Raw genomic sequence first — 24,047 nt, 5'->3', positions numbered from 1 at the left:
TTATTCACTAATATTGCAAAAACAATTAAATATATGTAATCATTAGAAAATAAGAGTATTTTGGATATCACCAAAAACAATTTGGATATCATTTTCATTTTATCATTCTTCATTTTATATTTACTCTTATTATAATCCTTATTTTATCATTGGAGATGGTTTCTGACTTGATGGATGGATTTGGTTTGCTCAAACCAATACAAATGAAGCATTACTATATTATTGTCAAGAACAATGTTTGTCTTCCCGTGGATATCAGTGATTTGGATATTGTCTTTGGCATTATTTGAATTGTATTCTAGCTTTTTAATTCATTTGGTATTTACTTTATGTCATTTTATAAATAGTTTTCAATTTTATTTTAGTTTTTCTTGTTTTGATCAGTTGTTATTAATGATAATAGTGGTTTGTATGGTGCTATTTTAGATTACTTTTTTCTAGTTTAATCCTGCTATTTCAGTTATAAAGGTGTCATTATTTTTTGTATATTGAAATTTTATTGGGTGCAACATGAAAAATTCTTCATATTGGTAAAAGTGCATAATTGTAAAATTAACTTGTGATATTTGTGTGAAGATATGCAGATGAATAAGGGTTTTCTTGTCATTGTATGTTTCTCCGTTTCTAGAGAGTATCTATTTTTTGAAATTGATTTTTTTTAATAATCTCAACTAATGACTAATGAGAAATTTTTCATGTTTCAATTAAAAAATTTTGATACGTATAATAATAGAAGATGGAGTCCCAGGGTAGGTAAATAGTTTTTAATGAGGAATTTTTAATTATAATTACCAATACCATTAAAATGTAATCAATTAGAGTATTTCATTTCTTTTAATTAGTGCCACATTAAAATGCAATAATTCTAATTAAAAGTCATGAGGGTAATTTAGGAATAACAAAAACTAAGATAAAAAAGTGCTTACACTTGCACTACCCAATACCAACATTCATACTTTTTATATAGTAATGATAATGATAATGATGATGGTAGCAAAAACAAGAAAATTAAACAGGCTAGTCTGCCCCTTCATAAATAACAAACAAACATGAATTTCAAGTATCAAGCAGCACAGGCCGCATTTCAGAGGAAGCTGTGAAACATTCCGCCTGCACTGCTAAGGGAATGGCAAAATGACCTTAGTCTATAATAAGTTATTCTCAAGCAATACAAACCCAAGTTATTACATGCTTTTATTGTTACAAAGATCTAGCCCATTGATGTCATTTAATCCTGTATCCCACAGTGCTTGATCGAGTCTATCGAGCATCCTTGGACAATAAATTATTGGCTTCAATTTTCCGTGCATTGCACAATTCATCACACGAATCGCCCCGTTCAAAAACAGCAGCAGCCCCCATTCCGGTACCTGCAATCATGTTCAAATTCACATGTTGAAGTCAGATCTTCAAGCAAAATTGTATAACTATGCACCATTGGGTAACAATGAGACTAAGAACAGAGAAAGAACAAACCTATACACATCGATACCACCCCAAAACGGCAATCCTTGCCACGGCGCTTCATTTCATGTAAGAGGGTGGCAACACAACGGGCACCTGTAATAATATGCAGAATATCTCAGCAAACACATAATTTAGGACTTTGGAGTATTACATACACATCTATGGTCAGTCGTTACATCAAAAAGTAGATTTACTCGAATAACAAATCACTGCATCATTCTATGTTAGACTGCTAATTGATCTAGAATGTCAAGCAAATTAAGAATACTGATAGAAGGACAAAAAAGAAGACTCAATCAGAAACCAAGAAATATCTCTATCATGCACAGGAAACAAATTATAGCATTAGCTCTTTAGTGGTTGACAAAAGATGAGCCATGTATACGTTGAATCTTATTAACATCAATTGCTTCTTGAATACCTGTGGCACCCAATGGATGTCCGATAGCCATTGCACCTCCATTCACGTTAATCTTTTCTGGATCAAGTCCCAGCTTCTCACGGCAATACACAAATTGCGATGCAAAAGCCTGAACATAATCCATTAACAGGTTTCACAATCAAATTATAATCAAGGAACAGAAATATCAGAAGTATCCAAGGGCAAAATGCTAAAGTTGCTGCATAAGAATCACCTCATTTATCTCAAAAAGATCAATATCCTCAAGTTCAAGTCCAGCAGATTTAACAGCAGCTGGGATAGCAACAGCAGGACCGACACCCATGATGGCTGGGTCTACACCAACTGCAGCAAAAGTCCTGCCAGAGCAGCAATAGGAAATATTGTTCAACATTGAAAAGCAACTTTGTCCGCTCAGTCAGAAGTGGTTCACACCCATAAGAAACCCCCAGAATAAGCTATATATTGCAAACTACCAAACAGTATGCTGCTCAATGACCAAAGAAGGCAGAATATAAGAAGACAAGGCATTTCACGCACAAAGAGAACCATCAGGTGAAACATCAAGGATAGGGTGGTCATATACCAACTTTTCATACATAAACAATATGTATTTCTACCAAGAAACATGGAAAGAGATGAAACATTCAGATGATAGGAAAATTACAGAAATCACAAGGTAAAAATTCAGTCAGGCCTATTGATAAAATTATGTTCAATTCTTACTGAAGATTCAATTTGCCATTGACATACCTAAAAACACCAAGAATTGGAAGTCCTTTCTGCATTGCAAGACTTCTCTTCATCAGAAGTACAGCACCAGCTCCATCGCTAACTTGGCTAGAATTTCCTACAAAACAGCAAGATAAAGTCGGCACAGGAAAGTTTGTATTTTCCTAATACTGTCAACAATACATGGTCCACTACTACCTGCAGTGGTTGATCCATCTTTCTTGAATACAGGCTTTAGCTTTGCGAGGTCAGCTACTGTTGTGCTTGGCCGAATTCCATCATCCACTGAGATCGTGACAGGTTTCTCGTCTCCAGTTTTTGGGTCAACAATCTAGTCAAATGCGGTATAAATCCATATTAAAGCCAATTCTATTCCTATATTCTATGAGCAAAATGAATTGAAGCACATGAAGAAAGTAGCTGTCTAAAGTTCAACAGTCATCACCTTGGTAGCTACAGGTATTATCTCATCTTTAAATCTTCCAGAAGCAGTGGCAGCTGCAGCCTTCTTATGTGACTCAACCTTACGATAGATAAAATGGATGTCAATCATTATTTAAGGAGAAAATGAACATTGGACCAAATATACTATCAAAATTTTGGAAAACTACCGCAGCCTGGTCTTGTTCCTGCCTTGTCACATTAAAGCGATGTGCAACATTTTCTGAAGTAACACCCATTGGAAGAAGGCAATTCTGTGCCTCCGCCATTGACTTCACCTAAGAACAGAGCAAACAGTATGTGCAAACATCAAGGTCATTGAGCACCCATGATCATGGAGGTGCAGATTATAAAGCATAAAGAAAGAAACATACTCGTGGATTAACTGATCCTTCCCAAGCCATTGGATTTGTGGTCATTGATTCCAATCCGGCACCAATCCCTAATTCATGCAAATTTTAGCCAACAACCACAAAGTAAAGCATCCATATGTTCCAAATTATAATAAAAGCATCTCCAGAGAACAGATATCTTCTAACCTATGTCATAGAAACCAGCCTTAATTGCTGCAGCTACATCAGCTACTGCTTGAAGGCCAGATGAACATTGTCTGTTCACTGTTCTTACTGGCACAGTTTCTGTGGCAAAAGATACAAGTATATCAGCATACATGCATTGGTCTACAAGATATTTTAGCCCATAAACTTCAATAACATATATCCTTGCCAGGAAAACCAGCATAGAATGCAGCCATCCTGCATTCGCTGGCTCTTTGAGAACCAGGAGCCATAACTGTGCCCACAACAATATCACCTACTTCACTTGGGTTCAAGTTCGTCTTTTCTATTAATGCCTGAGAAGATAATTTTGATACCATCAACTATTAGCAAATGTATGGCAATGTCAGCATTAAAATTCAGTGATATAGGATAAATAGACAAAGGATACATACCCTTAAAACTGGTGCAAGTAAATCATCAGGATAAGTATCTTTGAAACCACCCCTTTTAGACTTGCAGAGTGCAGTTCGATATGCACTGTACAAACAAAAGCAACAAAGATAACATTTTGAGGAAAGGCAGCAACTCATTCTTAAAAAGAAAAAAAAAATTTGGGGCAATAACTTACGCTACTATGACCACATCATCACCAAAAGCAGATGTCCTGTGATATGCAGCACTGTCGCCAGCTGCACACACAGAAGCCTGACAGGAATACGCAAAAAGTTAAGCAGACCCCACTATAAGAGTCATCTAATGCAAAATCCCTGCTGAAGTAACTTTTTCCTCAACCAAAACAAAAACGGATACATATGCATATTTCTGTCATTCTTTCCAGTTTACTATTATACAACGTATTACTGAACTCCAGTAAATTTCTCATTTTTATTCACTATCACTACCCAAAAAAATATATGATATTATTTTCCATGATAATCAGAAAATCCAAGCTTAGAAACCTTTTAAACCTGCTATAAGTCAGTTTGCTCAAAATCATCAAGGGCACATTCTCAATTTAAACCTGAATATTAAAAAGCAATCATTCAAAAACTGTTTACAACACTAAAAGCATGTTTTCAAAAACTATTTCAAAACATATTAAAGATTTGTGTCCAGACATTGGCATTTTTCAGCTTAAAATAAGCTAAAAGCAGAAGTTAAACATATGGACAACTTGTAGCTCTGAAAGATGTTGTGATTAGCTTATTTTAAGTTAACAAGAACAGGCCCATGATCTTGAACTAATCTATAGGATAGCCTGTAAATATCACATGTTTGATTAGTCTAATCTTTGATCCATGAACATTTTCTTCACACATCAACAAAAACAGGGGGGAAAACATAGAACCTATTAAAACAATATGAACCGCGACCCCATCTTATGTTAATTTATTGATTCAAGAACAACTCCTCGTAGCAAATAATAATTCAATAAAAAAAGATATACCAACTATTTGGACAGATATGCAATTCATGCATCCTTGCATAGATCGTAAGCACGTATTCTATCTAGAAGCTCAAAACTCAAATCATCTCACGATTTCTTATAAACCAGATTTTGGAAATAAAGAAAACAGGAAATTTAACAATTCCACAGCTTCAAGATACCATTTTTCTACTCAAAATTCAAATCATCTCATAATTCCTCATAGAACCCAGAATTCAGAATTAAAGATAAAGGGTCATTGAACATTCCACAGCTCAAAGACACCATTTTTTTCTGCAAAAAAGAAAAAATGATGAAAAAAAGCAAAGGGTCAATCAAGGACTTACAGACAGGGAAGAGTCAAGATTTTCAAGGGAAGAAGAAGTGAAAGATGGCTTGAGGTGCTGCAGCACAACTCTCTGCCTCTCAATCGCTCTTTCCATTCTCAATTTCTTTCGTTCTCTTTTCTTCTTCTCCCAAAATATTTCTGAAAATTCAACGATTGGATTGAATTGGACGACTGAATACTGCGTTTATATAGATGTGTGCTTGTATTGGGATTTGTGAGAGATAAGGACAATTAAGAAAAAACTGAAAAGAAAAATACACCTTTTTTGTTTTCTTTATCTTTTAAATATACACCATGTTTCTCAGAAGAAGCAAAGAGAAGATATAATAGAGAGCGGATATGCATAAGAATTTGATGAGGATATGTTATGTGGCACTGACGAAATTACGCAAATTTTGTTATGGCCCACGCGCTTTATTTGGCAAGTGGAAATTACTACTAGTGTATTTGGATGAATTTTCTACTTTTTTTTTAGAAGCTTCTCGTTAGAAGGTTTGATTACATTTTTTATTTTTGAAATATTATGATACTTTATTTTTTTAAAAAAAAATTTCTAGTAGGGGAGGAATAGAATCTAAAAAATATGGAGGGAAAGAGAGATTGTATTGAGAATGTTTATTACTCCCTCGAAGTTATAGTTTAAGAAAAATTAAGTAACTTTGTTGAAAGAATGAATCTAACTTACCATCTTTTTATATGACCCTTGTATTAAATGGAGCGTGACTAATTAACTCTACATTAAATAAGTTAAATTATATTTAATAACAATCTACATTAAATAGTGATATTTTAAATAAGTTAAAAGATAATTACATTTTTCAATTGAAAAAGTGAACTATAATTTAGAAGGAACGAAAAGAAAACAAATCTATTAAAATGAAAAGGAGGGAGTACTACTCTTATTCTCTGTTAGTAATTGAATGGTGGGATATTTCTTTGTTTGAAGTATTGTAGATTTATCAGTAATAGAATATTGATTTTTAGAATATCCAATGCACATCATGTGTATGTTTGAGGCTTGATGTTATTTCATTATTGGATTTTAGATAATTACTTTTAAGTCTTTAAAGATCCTTCATTTATTCCTCCTAAAAATAGAACTTCAATATTCTCTCAATGGTGCGAATAATTAATCTTTGCTGATAATTCATCCTACTCTTGATGTCATCATTATGCTTTTATAATATGAAAATATCAAATCATTTTCTTAAAAATCTATTTTAAATTATTAAAATTTCATTTTTAATAGAATTGAAAGTTCTTGGATTTGATATTAAGGAGGAAGTTGTTTTGCTCATAAACTTAACTTTTTTTTTATTTCCAAAATTGATGTGCGGACAATTTGCAGAGACAATTAAAGTTTTCTTGTCATTTTGTGTCCTTGAATTTCTCTTACTATTTAGTAGTAATTTTTTGTTATTCTCCTGTCAATAGAAGGATGTTCAAGTCGTTTTCTCATTCTATACATAAATTAGAATCAAATTGCACTTAAAATTTTTTATGCGAAATAGAAATAGAGATTACAAAAAAAATTCAATTCCAATTCCATTGATTGAGCAAACTAAATTTTAGACAATTTCATAGATTGGTTCAACTTATCTAATTCCTTAATAAACAAATAAAACTTGTTTTCCTTTTCTTTTATTGGAAAATAAAACAAACAAAAAGGAAAGTTGAAAAGCATTGGCGTGTTAGTACGTGCACCCATAGGTGAGTGGTTCATTGTAGATACAGCGTCACATCAAATTGCGTGTCGGGCCACCAATAGAAAAGAAATCATCACTGGGCTCCCCATTTCTGTCCTTTCATACATTAAACACGTAACTTCCGAGTCTGCCGCAATTCATCTGACCGATAATTCATTGGTCAAAATTCAACTTCCCATCATAGTCTACCAAAGCAACGTAGATTAGCAAGTAGGGCGTACGATTTAGTAATACTACTATCTTATGCTGTAAGCTGCCTTCCCATTTACGTTAAAAATTTGTTCCTCTCTTTCGAACATCCAAAGTCAAAGCTTTTAGTCAGACTCCGTCGGCGACTCGGAGGCCCATCGCTCTGCCACCGCCTCCCCGCCACCGCCGCAATTAAGCTGATTTAAATTATCCGAACTGCAGCTTTGTCCGTTCAAACTAGTATTACTACACAGTCCGGACTTCTTTTTTCTCATCGAGGCAACTCCTCCTTCAATTCAGCCCGTTGGCAACCTCAGGTTGGTTCATCTATGCATGTAATTATGTAAACGACTGTCAATATTAGGGTTTTATTTTTCGGAAGCAAATTGGGTTGAAGATTGAGTATGGCAACCTTTCTAATTTTGTAGGCTTTATTGAATTGTTGGATAAGTTGAATTGCGAGCAGTATCAATTTACAATAAATGCAATGCACTTACTTGTACTGCTTTCTTCTCCTAAGAAAGTCGCTGTATTGACATGCAAAAGTAATCCATTTATTTGATTGGTATTATATTTTCACATGATCAAGGCACGCACATCTGCATAGATATTCATGTACATATGGTGTACTTTGAGGGGAATAGCAAAATCTTTCGTGCTGTCTGTCATATCTTTTCATTGTATGTTATTTATTAATTTGTGCTTCTTTCTTCACTGGCATGTCCTTACTACACTTAAATTTTTGCCTGGAGGCTTTCAATCCTAGTTTCACTCAATACTAGCCAAACTTCTAACCATTTTGGTACTTCCGCAGCCCTCTCATTGTTGCTTTCCCGGCTAAAAGCTGCTTTGAGGTGCTTTCAATTGATTAGAGCGTTTAGTTTTAGCTTACTTTAAGCTAAAGAAAAATTGATCCTCATGGTGTTTGTTACAGCTTTTAGCTTTTTTAAAGATGTGAAAGAATAAAATGTTTTTGAAATTTCACACAGATATCGTGTAATTTGCTTTAAAAAGAAAAACCAATCCATAACAAGGCATGAAAATGAGGTTTCGCTGAGAAACCTTCTTGTAGCGATATTTGATATTAATGTTTAGTAATCAATTGCACAATCTTGTTAATGGAGTGCTTTGATAAATGTTGTATTGCCTTCCAGTCCCTTTTGACATTCCCTGGTTATATGATTCATTTTCTCACATTTATTTATAAATTTTGCAACTGAAATGTTTTCAAGGATGGATTTCACATTAAATAAGAGTTACAAATTTGGTGAATAGTTGGTGATGCTTACGTGATTTGTTGCACATTTTGATGTTTTCTGTGAAAACTTTAAATGAAAGACTTGGCTGGTTCATTTTGTACTTTAATTTGATACTGCGTAGCATTTACAGGTAGAAGGTGTTATGGTGGGAGTAATACAAAAATTTGTTATTGCGTCTATGTTTATGTGGGCCGCTCCTGTTGCTATTTTATATGGTTTCAACCATAATTTCTTTCCTGGTAAGTAGAACTCTCTTTTGCAGCTTCATGCTTCTTTTATAGTTAGTCATTTTCTATACACAGACTTGCATGAAAAAAGATGTTTTTGACTCTTTGTAGTGTGAAAACAGTGAAAAGTGCCAGTCTTGATTTTTGTCATAAATTTGTCCTTGAAAGAGGCATTTCATGAAGCTTGATTTATAAGGGTAATGAAGTTCTTAGGGCTTGAAAACTGCCAGTTATATAAAGATAAGTTGACTTAAAAATCGAAGACAACCTGCTTGTTTTCATCTAAGCATACGTTCTATTACTATATGGAACTCTGAGGTGCATCTTTGGCAGAAGGAATATGTCTGTCACTCGTGACCAAGGCACTTTATTCCTGCTAGAAAAATAAGCATTTAACAGCCAGAAGTGTTACCATTGAATTGAAATGAGAAATGCAGAGTTGTTCACAATTTGCTAAGATGTACTACTTGTTTTTTCTGGTACCTACAGAATTTTAACTTCTTTAGTTTTTCATGTTAGGAAATCAAATCAAGTAGGAAAATGAACTGGTTAAAGACATAAAAAGGTTGTGCCTATTTGCAAAGGAAGGAGGTAGAATATTAAATTTATCCTGTAAAGTATTATAGGTAATGATTTGTGCTTCTGTGAGTTGACCGGTAATGTAATGTCCTGTGGAGGATATTTTCTGGTCAATTTTTGATGACTATCATGTTACTGGAATTGCTATAAAATGTAAGGTCGTGAGAAGTGGGAAGGATTGAATGGTTGTCCTTTGGCTATGCTGCAGAGTGATAATATTTATTAAGCCCAGTTTACAGATTCTATCTAAGGAAGGCTAAATGGTGGCTTGTCACATGAATGATGGTTTTAGGTTAGTAGTTGTCATTGAGGGCATCGTTGATCTGTTCTTGCTTGCTACATGTAGTTTGCTTTTGATGTTTGTTACAAGTGGGCACTATTTCAACATTAAATTTCTTAATTACCGACTGTATGTTTTTGCTGTTGAAAAGCAGGTTTAGTTTTATTGTGGGTGTGGGCTAAGATATATATTGATTGAGATGTTACAGCCTAAATCTTCCCTTCGCTTAAGGATTTGTGTTTGTTTTTTAACCTTTTGGTTTCCCTTTCCTTGAGGGGGATTCATTTAGGGGAAAGAATATTACACAACATGGTTCATAACTCATTACTAAATATCATCATATTTCTTTGTCCTTATCTGAAATTTTTAGAAAGATGTTAATTATGACGGAACATATGTGAAAATCTAAATCATTGATTCTACATTGAAGTATAATATTTTGAAAAATATTTGTCTTAGTTTTAGCTCTGATCCTTCAGTGTTGTCCTCTTTTCTTTTTGCAGTTTAGGAGTTCATTGTTGAAGGCAGTTTAGATAGTTTAAAGTAGACTCTTAGCTGTTGTTATTTACAGATGTGTGCATTTTGTGTCATGTTTAAATCGTTGTCGCACTTGGACCACTGTTAAATGATTGTGATTTAGCTGCTTAACCTCCTGAAAACTCAAGAGTGTAGATTATTTTCCATTGCCCTTTCCGTTCTGGCCTTGTGGTAGTATTCAGTATCATTATTGCTGAGATGATAAGACATTTTTTACTGACATGTCCACTCTGGAACAGGTTCTACTCAATTGTCTCCTTATTCTGTTACATTGTTGAGCGGCTTCCTAGCTGTCATATCTGTGAACATGGTTATCGCATTCTACATTTATATGGCAATGAAGGAACCATCATATAAGCACGAGCCCGATCCTAGATTCCTTGCAGAGGCCAAGGCTAGTATTCAGCACTCTGAATCAACTGAACTTGAGGATTCATCAAGTACACGGACGAAACAAGAGTAGCTCTATCTGGTTGCAGTCTCTCAGCTGCTGGATTGTATTAAAAAGAAAATGTGCCAGCACAATGACTTGTTAATTGAGAAAATGTGCCAGTACATTGACATACTAATTGCGTGCTAATGCGACAAATTAATTTTCCCTAGTCATGGTTCTGTTATAGTGCTGGAAATAGTGTTGGCAAATTTCGCCAGGTAACAACGGTAGAACTGGAATACACTGTAATTTTAGAGGGCTGGTAGTCCAGCTACATTGATTCATCTTCTTCACGGTATTGTCTTAGTTATTGTCATTCCATCGGCTTTTTTGATTTACTATTTTTTGCTTTTTGTCATTTTTGTTGTTCTGTCCAAGGGACCATAGGTTGACAGGAGTATTGAGTTGTAGGTTGAACTTTGGAGCTTCTTTCTTGATATCAAGCTTCCAAATTCACACTTATCATGTATTAAGCATAGTGAATCTACAAAGAATGAAACCCGTGGGGTATAGGATCATCATGGAGATATCGACAAATTCTCCAATGTTTGTAACAAGCATCTAACTCAATTTTAACCAGGTACAAAGGAATTTTGAAGGTCCACATGAAATAATTTTGCATACACATTTGATAAAGACGCAACTACCCAACAGGATTTGAGGCTTTGAAGATTTGGCAATGTTTCTAATGGGAACTGATGTTTCATCTATTGAACGTTTATTTTCGTTTTGCTATTTATACCTGTCACACACTTCCTTCGGTGTTCCTATGTTTTTTTGTGGGAAAGGATTAGAAAATATGTTTCCAGAGTATTACAACTTTTGCCATTTGAATTGAGATGGTGCATGTAAATTGCATACACCTTTCCTTTGATTATGTCTACAATTTCTTTTAGGTTTTTCCTAATATATGTGCTTAGGACACAGAATAGCACACAAGTACACAAAAAGAAAGGGGGTGTTCGTTGTAAAATTGTACAATCACCCACCCCCAAATCGCATACACTTTAATCTAGAAATTACAAACTTTAGTAGCCAAAAAAAAATATTGATTTCACTTATAATCATGGCGGCGCCCTTATAATCATGGTGGCATTGATAGAAAAGGGCGTAGGCTGGAAAAATCCTTGTTAGATAGGAATTTACAATTTATCGTTTGCATATATTGTAAGGTGTATGAATTGCTTGAATAAAAGAGAGGCCATTATCCAACAAGTAAGGTTCAACGGTTCATCTCAATCTAGGATTAATTTTTATATACTGTCGGTATAAAATTTTTTTTTTTATGCAAGTAGATTTAGATGAATATCACATTATCACTGATCAAATTTTAAAATTCACTTTTTATTCATGTATCATATATTTATACCTATTAGTGTAAAGAACCTTTATGTTAACAATGTATATAATATTAATTTGTAAAATTATCCTTATCATGACATCAAATTAAATTCTACTTCTTTTTTTTTTTTTTTCATCATTGTGGGTATCCGGGTCTACACCCGACTAATCCCACAGCGCTCCAGCAGAGCGGGCCCGACCGATGCCGAAGAAGATAACAACTGGGTTGCTGCCCGGGATCGAACCCAGATAGAACTCACCTAAGGAGGCTACTTCCACCAGCAGACCAACCCAGCGCGGGCAATTAAATTCTACTTCACCATGTTGGATTTTACATCATAGTTAAAAGTGTTGGGAAAAGAATAGGGGTGTCTATATTCCTAGGTCCTAGAAAGGAATAGATTTCTAATAAACTAAACAATTTGTTTACGATGTGATTTTAAGGAATAGATTTTCAATTAACTAAACAATTTATTTACGCTATGACAAAATCTCTAGTGTTTCAAAGTTTCTGCAACTCGGTTGATAATTCATGCGTGTAACATCCATATTTTCTTTTTATGTAAAAGCTTATCTTTTTGTAAAATTTTCAGAAAGCATTCTTATCTTTAGCAATTCAAATGGTAGATAGTTAACGTGGGTGGATTTAGAACCCCTTATGGCTAGCTAGTCACTATACAACGAACATGGAAATGTATGTTCTTCTTTGGCATTGGCAATGCCTCGTCCCATTGCTTCAAATTCAATTCATTCGAAAAATATTAGTGACTCCCCGTCACCACAGGCTTGTCTTTCTTTTTCCGTTTTCTTTGCCTTAATGCAGAGTTAATAACTTGCCAACAAAAAAGATACTAAGAACTTCTCCACATATATGTATATATATTGAGGAATACACGGCCAAAGGCTCTATCTAGGACACAACCAGAAGAAAAGGGCTCAAGAAACAATGGCTGATCCCATCAAGTTTTGCCTCCTTCTTTTCATTTTTGTTGCGTTATTCCCCCTTGGCTACCCCCAATCCGTTGATTATGTACCCATTTGTGAAAGAACAACAATGGGCAATCTTTGCATTGAAGTCATTGGTAGATCCATCTCGGATAAATTGAAGACAACTCCAATTGGTCATTTAACCATTCTCAAAGATAAAGTCAAGTCGTTCCTTCTTACTGCTCAAACTCAGATTGGCGATAATCTCAGGAAGATCAATATTACCTCTAAAGCTAAATATTGTCTTGACACTTGTTCGTATCAATATTCTCAAGCTATTTGTCTGCTAGAAGAGTTGAATTGGAATGATCTTGACAATAATAATTATCCAGATCATATGGCTACCCTTGAAAAAGTTCTTGATGCAGTTAATACTTGCACAAATGTCTTCTCACATCCTCCTATTCCTACTCCATCACCAATCAATGTGTATAATGAAGACACCAGAAAGCTCATTGAAGTTACTTTACAGTATTTAAATCTTAATATATGTCTCAAAATTACTGCTTGTAGTTTATAATCATAGCCATGTACATAGACGAATATTACGTTACACCATGTCTTCAGAAGCTTTTCATTCTTAGCATTTGTTATTTTGACTATCATTAGATTATCTCCTTCTTCGTTATTCTCCGAATTATTGGTCCTCCAATAAATTGAACGCCCAAGTTTTATTTCGAACGGTTTGTAGCCTAATGTTATAGGGGCATTTGAAATTAAGCCTAATTGCTAATTTGCTGTTATATTTAGGTGGAAAATTCGGATGTCATTTTCCAAGTGCATGATGTGTAAAGTAGTGAAGTATTTTCTACAAGAAAGAAAATGAGAATAAAGAAAAGAGTGGATTGGTTGTTCATACAAATAGGCACCTTATGAATTGTTCTTTTTTTTCGTACTAATTAATGAGGCCTTAGGAAGGCAATATTTGGTTTGAAAGGCTTGGAGGAAGTTAGAGAGAAGAAAGAGGAGGAGATGCACCTTTCTGGTATTTCTACTTTGTACTCTAAAGGCACAGTTTGGATTGAAGGAAAATGAAAGAAAAGAAGGAAAAAAATTCTAGTGAAAAAGAAAGGAAAGTAGAGGAATGCCGATTGAAGGAAAATGCCCATTTCATCCATTTTGGTTGGATTAAATATGAAAAGAAAAGAAAGGATACATTAAAATTATTGTTTGCATTAGGGAAGGAAAAAAAATGAAAGAAAACTATCATGCGTTAGTTGCATATTTATTTATAACAACTTAAAACCTTAATTTAAAAACACAGATTTTTTAGAAATTTTTAAAATTTTCATTTGTTTTGGTTTCCTTCCCTCCATTTCCATCCATTTTCAGACAGCAAGCAAATTAACAAAAAAAATAACTAAACCTGATCCCTTCCTTTCCTTTCCCTCTTCCAAAAAAAAATAAAATAAAATAAAAATCTAAACATCAAAATCCTTATCCCTCTATTTCCTTTCCTTTTCTTTCCTTTTACGTCCTATCCCCTCAAAGCAAACAAGATAAGCATACCAAAAAAAAAAAAGAAAAAAAGAATAGGGACCCAAAAAGAGAATTTATTATTTCAAATGGTAGATAAATGAAGTGGATGGTTACAAACTAAAATGAGGTAGCTGAGGCTAAATTTAGAACCTAAAAATATACTTGAAATTATCCAATCACCTTAATTTATTGTTAAGAAAGAATTAGGGACTGGATTTTCTTTCTTTTTCTGTATTCTTTGTTTAAATATTATAGAGTTAATGACTTCTGTGTATATATATATATACACACACACATAGTGAGAGGTAACCTACTCCATGAGATTCAGATTAGGCTCTGGGGCCATAAACAATGGCTGATCGCATCATCCTCCTTTGCTTTACTCTTTCCTTTTCTGTTGCATTATTCCCCTTTGTCCACCCTCAATCATCTGATTATCATCCCATTTGTCAAAACACAACTATGAGTAGTCTTTGCAATGCTATCATTGATGAAGACGATGCCTATTATTGGAAGACAAGTCCAAGTGGTCATTTAACCATACTCTCAAGTAAAGCCAAGGAATATAGTATTACTACTTACACACAAATTACTGAACTTCTCCGGAGTAATCATAGCCCTCCTCTTGAATCTCGTCTTCGAACATGTTTGGATCAATATTACAAAGTTGTTTACGTGCTGCAAAATTTATATTGGCCTGAGCTTAATGGCACCACCAATTATCCAGATTTCATGGCGGAGCTTGGAAAAGCTATGGATGGAGTTGATGCTTGCATAAATGTCCTCACACAATTTCCTCCTCTTCCTACTCCATCACCGATCCATGTGTTTAATGCAGACATTAAAATGCTCATTGAGCTTACTTTACAATTTTTAAATCTTAATGTATGTAAGAGAATCACTTCTTGTATATTCTAAGTATCTATAGCAATGAGTATGCATGATTGGATTAACGTCATGCTACACCACATCTTAAGAAGCTTTTCCTTCAAAGTCTTCAACATATAAATAATATATTGTATATATTTATTTCAGGCCATTCAAAGGATTTGTTATTTTCTATATCAAATCGTATTTGTTATTTAGATCAGGCCATTCAAAGCCTTTGGTTTTTTTTTTTTTTTTTTAAATTTTATTCAGGCCATTGAATTATATCCTTCGTACTGGATTCACTTCTTAGTTAGTTGGGTACCAAATAGACGAATTCAATTAAGATTAGAATGATGCATTTTTACATGTGAATCATTTTATCAAACAATTGATTATCTTTTTATTCGATCAATGGACATTGTAGTTCTTTGGACATGCTTTATGGGTTGTTTGTCTCTCTCTTTTTTTTAAAAAAAAAATTTGTTTTCTTTTATTTTTCGCTTCACGTATGTAGGTATTTCAAGTCGCAAAGTTGCAAATGAATATTACACATATGGAAAATTATTTTTTAGAGTTCAAAGCCAAAAGTGTGAAAATGATATAATCTTATCCTCTACTACAGAAATTAACTCATACTAACTGAGAAACTTATTGCTGGAAATATTATTTGATTCCAAGTTAAGAAAGACGCTAAAGTAGCAAAATTGTCACTCAAAAAAGCTTCTGTTTTAGTACCTGTTTAAGATAGGATTCTAAATTGCTTTCTCTGGGGGGGAAAAATGAGAATCTGGCAATTGAATGATAGGTATCATCAAATAAGATGTCCGCAGGAGGTTACCAAAATGTTTCGAAAGATTCATTTCACATGCTTAACTATTTTTGGTAGTAAATAACTTATCAAACTTCTTGAAGTGAATTATTTTGGCCATTATGATCCATTCTATCCTTCAGATAGTTTGAAGTTAGCCCCATGTAAGAGACACATCTCTTCTTGAATGAACAATTTCATCATTTTGCAGCCAAACTTGCTCTGTCCAAATCAATTAAAGTATTGCATCGCTTTAGAATAAGTCCCAAATGTCAACATACAATCTCCTAGCCTTATACTAAAACTGGATTTCAGGGCTTTTTTTTTTTTTTTTTGGAGCAATAGAAGACTTAAATTGATTGAGGCAGATGGATTTCAAGTGTAAAATGATGAAATTGCTTATTAAAAACTGAGTTTGCCTCTAACGTGGCCAATTTCTCTCTATTTTGACGCATAATTAAACGTAATATAATGATCGAGATGAATCACTTTAAAAATTTTGGTAACCTCGTGCACACTTTATTGAAAAAAAAATTTTGTTGGATATCAATTATCACAAATATGGATATGCTAGTTTTTTTTTCGCATTGGCAAATTGTTTCACTGGAAAAAGATTGGTGACTCCCCGTCACCACAGGCTTGTCTTTCTTTTTCCATATTCTCTGCCTAAATACGGGGTTAATGACTTACCCAGACAAAGAAAGAACTTCTGCACATACCTATTTAGGCAATTTGCCCTCCTATTTTATCCGGCCAAAGGTCATAATCGGACAACAAACAAGTATGGCTAACTCCATCAAGATTTGCTTTACTCTATCCCTTTTGGTTGCGTTATTCCCCTTTGGCCACCCTCAAGTAGATTATCATGTTGTTTGTCAAAGGACAACAATGACCAATCTTTGCAATTCTGTCATTGAAGGAGATGATGGCAGTGGTTCTAAGACAACTCCAATTGGTCATTTAACCATACTCTCAGAAAAAGCCAGGGATTTTAGTTTTATCGCTCAAGAACAAATTCGTCAATTTCTTATGCCATTTATCGAGGGAAAAGCTAATGACACTCGTCTTAAATATTGTCTTGAACTTTGTACAGATCAATACATGAGAGTTTCTTATGCTCTACACTGGTTTTATTGGCCTGAGTTTGATCCCAACAGCAATTATCCAGACTATATGGCCAAGCTTGGAGATGCTTTGGATGGAGTTAATACTTGCATGAATGTCTTCACACAATTTCCTCCTATTCCTACTCCATCACCTCTCAATGCGTATCAAGTAGACATTAAAATGCTCATTGAGCTTACTTTACAAGTTTTGAATCTTAATACATGCGACAGAATCACTGCTTGTAGGTTACAGTGATCGATTTATCATCATCCTACCCCAGATCCTATGAAGCTTTTGCTTTGTTTCTTTAATTATTTTTTCTCTAAGGGTTTTGTTCTACGTTTGGCCCCTGAAGGATTCGTCCTTTGCTAAATTGACAACCGAAATTGTATATCGAAACAATTGTCAGCCGTGTATTATAGGCGCTTTTAGAATTAGTCCAATTGTTAATTTGGTGCTAACTAAATAAACTATACTGATGTAAATTCCCAATGCATACTATGTTCCTCTCATCATTAACTGAATACGTATACGCATCAATAAGATTAGATCATGTTGGAAATTATGCCTCTAAGTTAAGAGTTGTCTATTCATTTTCATTTGTGATTCCTTAATACATTCATCACCCTTTCAAATTCATTTGTACATTCATTTCCTTCAAGATTCATGTACCTCTTGAAATTTATCAATTTGTTTATGAAATTTTCTGAATTCATGTACTTATGATAATGATGGTACGTGTATTTATACCCTTATGCTCCTATAAATAGAAGACTTAGAATTTCAGTCAAATGGTGAATTTTATTTTCATTCTTTCTTATTACTCCGTGGTATTGAGTAATCCATTACAAGATCAAAACTTTTGACTTAAGAGTGCGAGTGACTAAGGCTAGCTACTCTGTCTTGAAAAGTGACCGCTTAATGAATTATGTTGCACCGTGAACATATTTCTATAGGAATGAAATCACTTTTAAAGACAGTAGGATATCTTACACATTGACTTTTCTTTTAGTTGTCAAAGTCAAATTACTCATATTTTAACAAATCCAACAAATCCAAAGCAATGTGTTGAAATTCAGACCGTTACTTGAACCAGCAAGGTGTTTCGGTCGTAGTTCAACTAGTCGGATTGGTACAATGAATTTTTTAAAGAATAAATTGTAGAAATACATGTGCACAAAATAAGATATCCAATGGACAAATTGAAGATTTTATCTGATAAAAATATTTTCAAAGAATTTGGACTTTCACAAATAAATTTTTAAAATTATAAGTTGAAACAAATAAATTTCATCTCAACTGTATTTACCAAAAAATAATCTTAAATCCTACCTAAAAACACCACAATATTTTGAAATGAAACAAAATTCTTGTATTTGGAAATAAGACATTATAAGTTTAAACTTTAAACCAATCTTTGGGAATTAAACATTGCAACTTTGTTAAGGAAAAAAAATAAGAAACTTGGAGTCTAAAGGAAGTCAGGAAATTAGAAAGCGGAGACGAAAACGTGATAAAAGGCAAAAAGTTAGAAAAAAGTGAGTGAGTGTGGCGCTTAGTGATTAGTCTTTGAGGTTAAGGAGAACCAATTCTTTTCCTTTATTATTTTTTTCTATGTAATAGACAAAAACAAAAAAATTGCCTGTTCAATGATTCATTTCGGTTAGAAATGTTCACATAGTTCACACTAGTTCTTAAATCCAATCAATCTAAAGTACGAATCGGATCAAAACCATGATCAATTTGTGGTCCGACTAGTCAAACCAGCCAGTACCTCCCAAAAGCACTACCAAATTTTATTGTGTCGAGTGTTTCCAAAAAATTTTCTTTACAATCATGTTTTACAAGAATTTGTTTCGTTGTTCTCCTTTAGTTCCCAAAAGCACTACCAAATTTTAAAACATATTCCAAAATGATATGAATTAAATACAATATTTTATTGATTAAGAAAATTTAAAAATTTTACTTTAATGAAAACTATATTTATAAAGTAAAAAGAAAAAATTAGCCTCAACAATTAGAACTAATAGCATAAGAGGTTGAAGCAATAACAAATAATTAAATTTTATAGTGAAGGTGACTTTCAAAAGAGATTAAATCACTGATTCTACTCAAACTTCTACACTTTCACAAGAAAATAGATTTTTTAAATATAACTCTTGAGTAAATTAAATAACCAAATAACATTAAAAACTTAGCAATCCAGACGGTAAGTAGCTAAAGTGGTAGATTGCAATAGATCTAGGGCTTTTGCGACTGTAAACTAAGATTTTCGGCCCAATTCAGACTACATCAAATCAAATCAGTTCAATCTGAAGTGTTCATTTCAAATTTTATTTTTAAAAAAAATTCAAACTTAATGGCCTAGATATAAGCTTCTAAGGTATAGATAGACGATATCAGGTTGGTCTAATCTAGATAATTTATTTCAAATTTAAGGAAAAAAAATGTTTTGTTCTCCAAATTAAATGGCTTAGGTTGGTGCCAGATCAAGTTAACCCCATCTGTAAAACCATACCTAATTACAGTTACAATAGGGTGATTAGAGATGGATTTAGGGTTTGTTTGATAATATAAAAAATTGTTAAAACTGAACTTTTTTAGACATTCGGATGTTTTGAGTGTTTGATAAATGAAAATCCATTTACTAAACTTGTTAAGCAGTATTGAACTTGTATGTATTTTTTTCAACACAAGAATTCTAACTTAATGCTTAATTCTGATAAGAATCAATAAAATTATTTCAACTATCTTATCTTATCAACCAAATCATCCTTGTTTGTTAATTATGTTCAAAATTCTTATTTAATTAAATAACCTGATATTCTCTATCTAACGGTTTTCGATTTCTCTTTTCTCTCTTTTTAATTACTTTCACATCTTCTCCATACTCCTCATATATAATATATTACATCTTTTATATTAATTTGATTTAAAAATAAATACTGTCATTTTCATACCTAACAATTTTAAGCTAATTAAATCATGAATTCTATTTCTTTTTAGGATGAAAAGATATAAGGGCAAAATTATCAAATTTAACTTATTAAACATTCAGTTATAAATGTTTATCAAACAATAGAAATAGGTTTAGTATTATAATTCAGACATTTATATATTTCTTTTCAGTGCCTAAAATTCAATAAATTAATTGTTTCAATATTCGGATTTCAAATTTCAGATTTCAAAATTCAGATTCAATCTTATCAAACGGAATCTTAGAATCTTTCCCGTCAAATGCAACTATTGGAAATATTACAACGAACTGGCAAATATCGTGACAAGAATTACCTTCAAATCATGATAGAATATCATTTTCCTTTAGACTTCATTTGTCCGATATAATGTATAATAATCTTGGACAAATATCCTTTAGAATAAGATAAAATTTGTTTGTCTTAAACTCTTGCACAAAGTAAGACAAACCCTCTTGAATTAAGGAATACTTTTTGAGAAAATTCAAAGTAGTAGCAAAGTGATTTTCTATAGCAAATCACTCTCTACTTAACCTCTTTATATAGGAGAGATTGTTTACGAAACGAAAGGACTTATTAAATAGTTGCATGAATAGATTTAAGGTATTGTATACAAATTCATGCACTTTAATTTATGCACCTCATGATCCTAAGATCTAAGATATGAATCTATTATTGCATTCAAGGATTCCCACATACATGAATATATTCATGAATGAATATACATAATGTATGTACATTTTAGAATCATTCACAATACTATACATGTATGTATATCAAAAATATGAATGAATATACATTAATTATAATGTATGTACAATTTAGAATCATTCACAATACAATACATGTATGTATGTCATATAAATTTTGAAAAATTTTCAACAATCCCCCCTCCCTCATTTTCAAAATTTAGAAAATAAACTTCCAAAAAGTCACAAAATAATCTCACACTCATATGCATAAATAATGGTGTCTTTCAATTGAACCACCATTTTGTGAAGGTTTTTTGAAATCATTCCTACAATATAGTAGACAAGTTTTGAACCACTTGTATAGTGGACTAATCCCATAAATACATCACACATTGAGCAATACACTACCATAAGTTTTTCAATGATACATTTTATGGCTTTGTATCACTATCTTTTCATAAATGCTACAAAGTAAAGTACTTTAGCTTTGTGGTTTGCCGAAAATCGACAATCATATAGGCGACATCTTAGTGTCCCCGCCATTGATAGCACTTTTAAGATTCGTTAAGAGTCCAATAACTCACCCTTACATTTGCACTGGCGAGAATAACATGCACTGTTCTACATTGGGATGTCTAACTTCACATAGTGCACCAACCACTAAAATGATGTACTTTCACTCATTGAATTTAAGACTAGACGTTGTATCTAACATTGAATTGAGGTTCCACCATTAGTGATCAAGGATTTTGGATTTTAAACCTATCTCCCTTGATGTCTTTAACACCAAATTCCTTGATAACCCTTTTGTCAAAGGATCACTTAAATTTTCATTATATCTCATAAAGTCAATTGATATGACTCTATTTATGATCAAATTTTTGACATAACTATATCTTAAACCGATATATCTTGACTTACCATTATACGCTTGACTATATGCCTTAGCAAGTGTACATACACCATCACAATGTATTGAAATCGGTGACAAAGGTGTTGGCCACAACGGTATATCACAAAGTAAATTACGTAGCCATTCAGCTTCTTTACAAGCCGAAACAAGTGCTACAAACTCTACTGTCATTGTTGAATCGGTAATACAAGTTTGTTTCTTAGAATCCCAAGAAACTGCATCTCCACTAAGCATAAAGATCCAACCACTTGTCGATGAGTGATCATCTTTATTAGTGATCCAACTAGCATCTGAAAATCTTTCTAAAACTGAAGGATAACCGGTATAACATATACTATAGTTCTTAGTGGCCTTTAAATACTTTAAAATTTTGGTTACAGCCTGCCAATAACCTACTAGGGTTCCTTGTATATCTACTCAATATACCAATTGCATATGCAATATTAGGTCTAGTACAAGTCATTGCATGTATTAATCACCCTATAATCTTGGCATATTCCAATTGAGATTTTGGATCCCCTTTATTTTTCACAAAGTTGATTTTGGGATCCAATGGTGTTGAAACTGGAATACAATCACTTTGATTGAACTTGTTAAGAATCTTTTCAATATAATACGATTGAGATAACATTATATTGTTATCATTTTTTTAAGATTCTTATACCAAGAATGACATTTGCCTCACCCATGTCTTTAATGCCAAATTTGCTTGAAAACAAAGTTTTGTTGGCTTCAACTTGCTCCAAGTCAGTCCTAAAAATTAACATGTCATCAACATATAAATAAATTATGACACATTTGCCATCATTATACTTGCTATAAATGCATTTATTGGATTCATTTATCTTGAATCCACTAGTAAGAATAACTTGGTCAAATTTCTAATACCATTGTTTCGATACTTGTTTTAGTCCATATAAAGATTTTACAAGTTTATACACCTTATGTTCTTGACTGGGTACTACAAACCCTTCGGGTTGTTCCATATATATTTCCTCATCCAAATCACCATTCAAGTATGCTATTTTAACATCCATTTGATGAATGACTAGATTTTGGATAGAAACTATTGCAAGTAGTACTCTAATTGTAGCAATTATAGCTACCAAAGAATATGTGTCAAAATAATCCACACCATACTTTTGTACAAACCCTTTGGCAATCAATCTGGTGTTGAATTTATCAATAGTTCCATCAATCTTCATTTTCTTCTTGAAGACTCACTTACAACCAATTGGTTTTGAACCAGGTAGTAAGTCTACTAATTTTCATGTTTTATTACTCATAATTAAATCCATCTCATCATTTATAGCTTCATTCCAAAAAGGATAATCTTGTGAGTTCATTGCTTTTTCATAGGTCTTGAGATCAGTTTCAATATCGAAACAATATGGAATTTGATTATTCACTGTATCTCTAGTTCCTTCAACTAGATACTTATAGAAGTTCGAACCAAATTTTTTTGATTTTTTAGTTCTTTTGCTCCTTTCAATTCAATGGATTCATGTTCATCATCTTTTATCAATTCACTTGATTTTGGAGTAACATCTTTTATAGAGGTGAACCTATTTTCTTCAAAAATAACATCCGTAGATTCAATTATGATATTAATCGAAATTGAATCATTAGATTCAATTATCATGAACCTATATGCTTTGCTATTCTGTACATATCTTAAGAATATACATTCACACCTCTTTTTCCCAATTTTCTTTTTTTAGGTTCTGAAAATTTTACAACATCCCTACAACCCCAAATTCTCAAATAGTTTAGGTTGAGTTTTTTTTATTCCAAAATTCATAAAGGGTTATAGAACTCATTTTATTAGAAACTCTATTTAGAATACGACAAACCGTTAACAAGGTTTCACCCCAAAATCCTTGACTTAGTCCAGACTTTGACAAAAGTGCATTAACCATTTCTATCAATACACGATTTTTTCTTTCGATTACACCATTTTGTTGTGGTATATAAGGAGCAATCACCTCATTTTTTATCCCAATAGATTCAAAATAGGTAATATCATAATATTCTCTATCTCTATCTGTTCTTAGACATTTGATAAATGTTTTACAATGAAGTTCAACTTCTGATTTAGATGTCTTGAATTTTTGAATTACTTTATCTTTTGAGTGTAACAAGTAAACATGACAATATCTAATATAATCATCAATAAAAGTCATAAGATATTTTTTACCACTTAAAGTAAGAGTGCCATTCAAATCACACACATCGCTATGAACAAGATCCAAGATTTTAGATGATCTTTCAACTTTAGGAAATGAATTTCTTGTGATTTTCGTTAGTATGCATGTTTTGCATTTTCCTTCAATCTTATCATAATATGGCA

The 24,047-nt window shown here is 32.9% G+C and overlaps 2 protein-coding genes across 3 annotated transcripts; one reads left to right on the top strand and one right to left on the bottom strand.

Annotated features, from left to right (window-relative positions):
• Positions 1 to 995: 995 nt before the first annotated feature.
• Positions 996 to 5,595, bottom strand: LOC113764861 (3-ketoacyl-CoA thiolase 2, peroxisomal). Its single transcript, XM_027308892.1, has 14 exons — positions 5,314 to 5,595; positions 4,169 to 4,245; positions 3,993 to 4,077; positions 3,767 to 3,893; positions 3,580 to 3,678; positions 3,415 to 3,482; positions 3,211 to 3,318; positions 3,045 to 3,122; positions 2,798 to 2,930; positions 2,621 to 2,717; positions 2,103 to 2,226; positions 1,889 to 1,997; positions 1,477 to 1,560; positions 996 to 1,370 (listed from the first exon to the last, which is right to left on the bottom strand). The coding sequence occupies exons 1-14, from the start codon at positions 5,407 to 5,409 to the stop codon at positions 1,261 to 1,263; spliced, it is 1,395 nt and encodes a 464-aa protein (XP_027164693.1). The 5' UTR covers positions 5,410 to 5,595; the 3' UTR covers positions 996 to 1,260.
• Positions 5,596 to 7,325: 1,730 nt separating this feature from the next.
• Positions 7,326 to 10,841, top strand: LOC113765580. Of its 2 annotated transcripts, none has more exons than XM_027309805.1 (3): positions 7,326 to 7,527; positions 8,600 to 8,708; positions 10,332 to 10,841. In XM_027309805.1, exons 2-3 carry the CDS (start codon positions 8,612 to 8,614, stop codon positions 10,553 to 10,555), a joined length of 321 nt encoding a protein of 106 aa, XP_027165606.1. In that variant the 5' UTR covers positions 7,326 to 7,527; positions 8,600 to 8,611; the 3' UTR covers positions 10,556 to 10,841. The 2 variants fall into 2 exon arrangements, with proteins under 2 accessions (XP_027165606.1, XP_027165607.1); XM_027309806.1 differs by having other exon boundaries at positions 8,591 to 8,708.
• The last annotated feature ends 13,206 nt before the right edge of the window (positions 10,842 to 24,047 follow it).

This window comes from Coffea eugenioides, chromosome 3 (assembly GCF_003713205.1).
Source record: "Coffea eugenioides isolate CCC68of chromosome 3, Ceug_1.0, whole genome shotgun sequence".
In the NCBI taxonomy this organism is placed as follows: domain Eukaryota; kingdom Viridiplantae; phylum Streptophyta; class Magnoliopsida; order Gentianales; family Rubiaceae; genus Coffea; species Coffea eugenioides.
The sequence above is the reverse complement of the archived record's forward strand: the minus strand, read 5'-3'. Positions and strand labels throughout refer to the sequence as shown.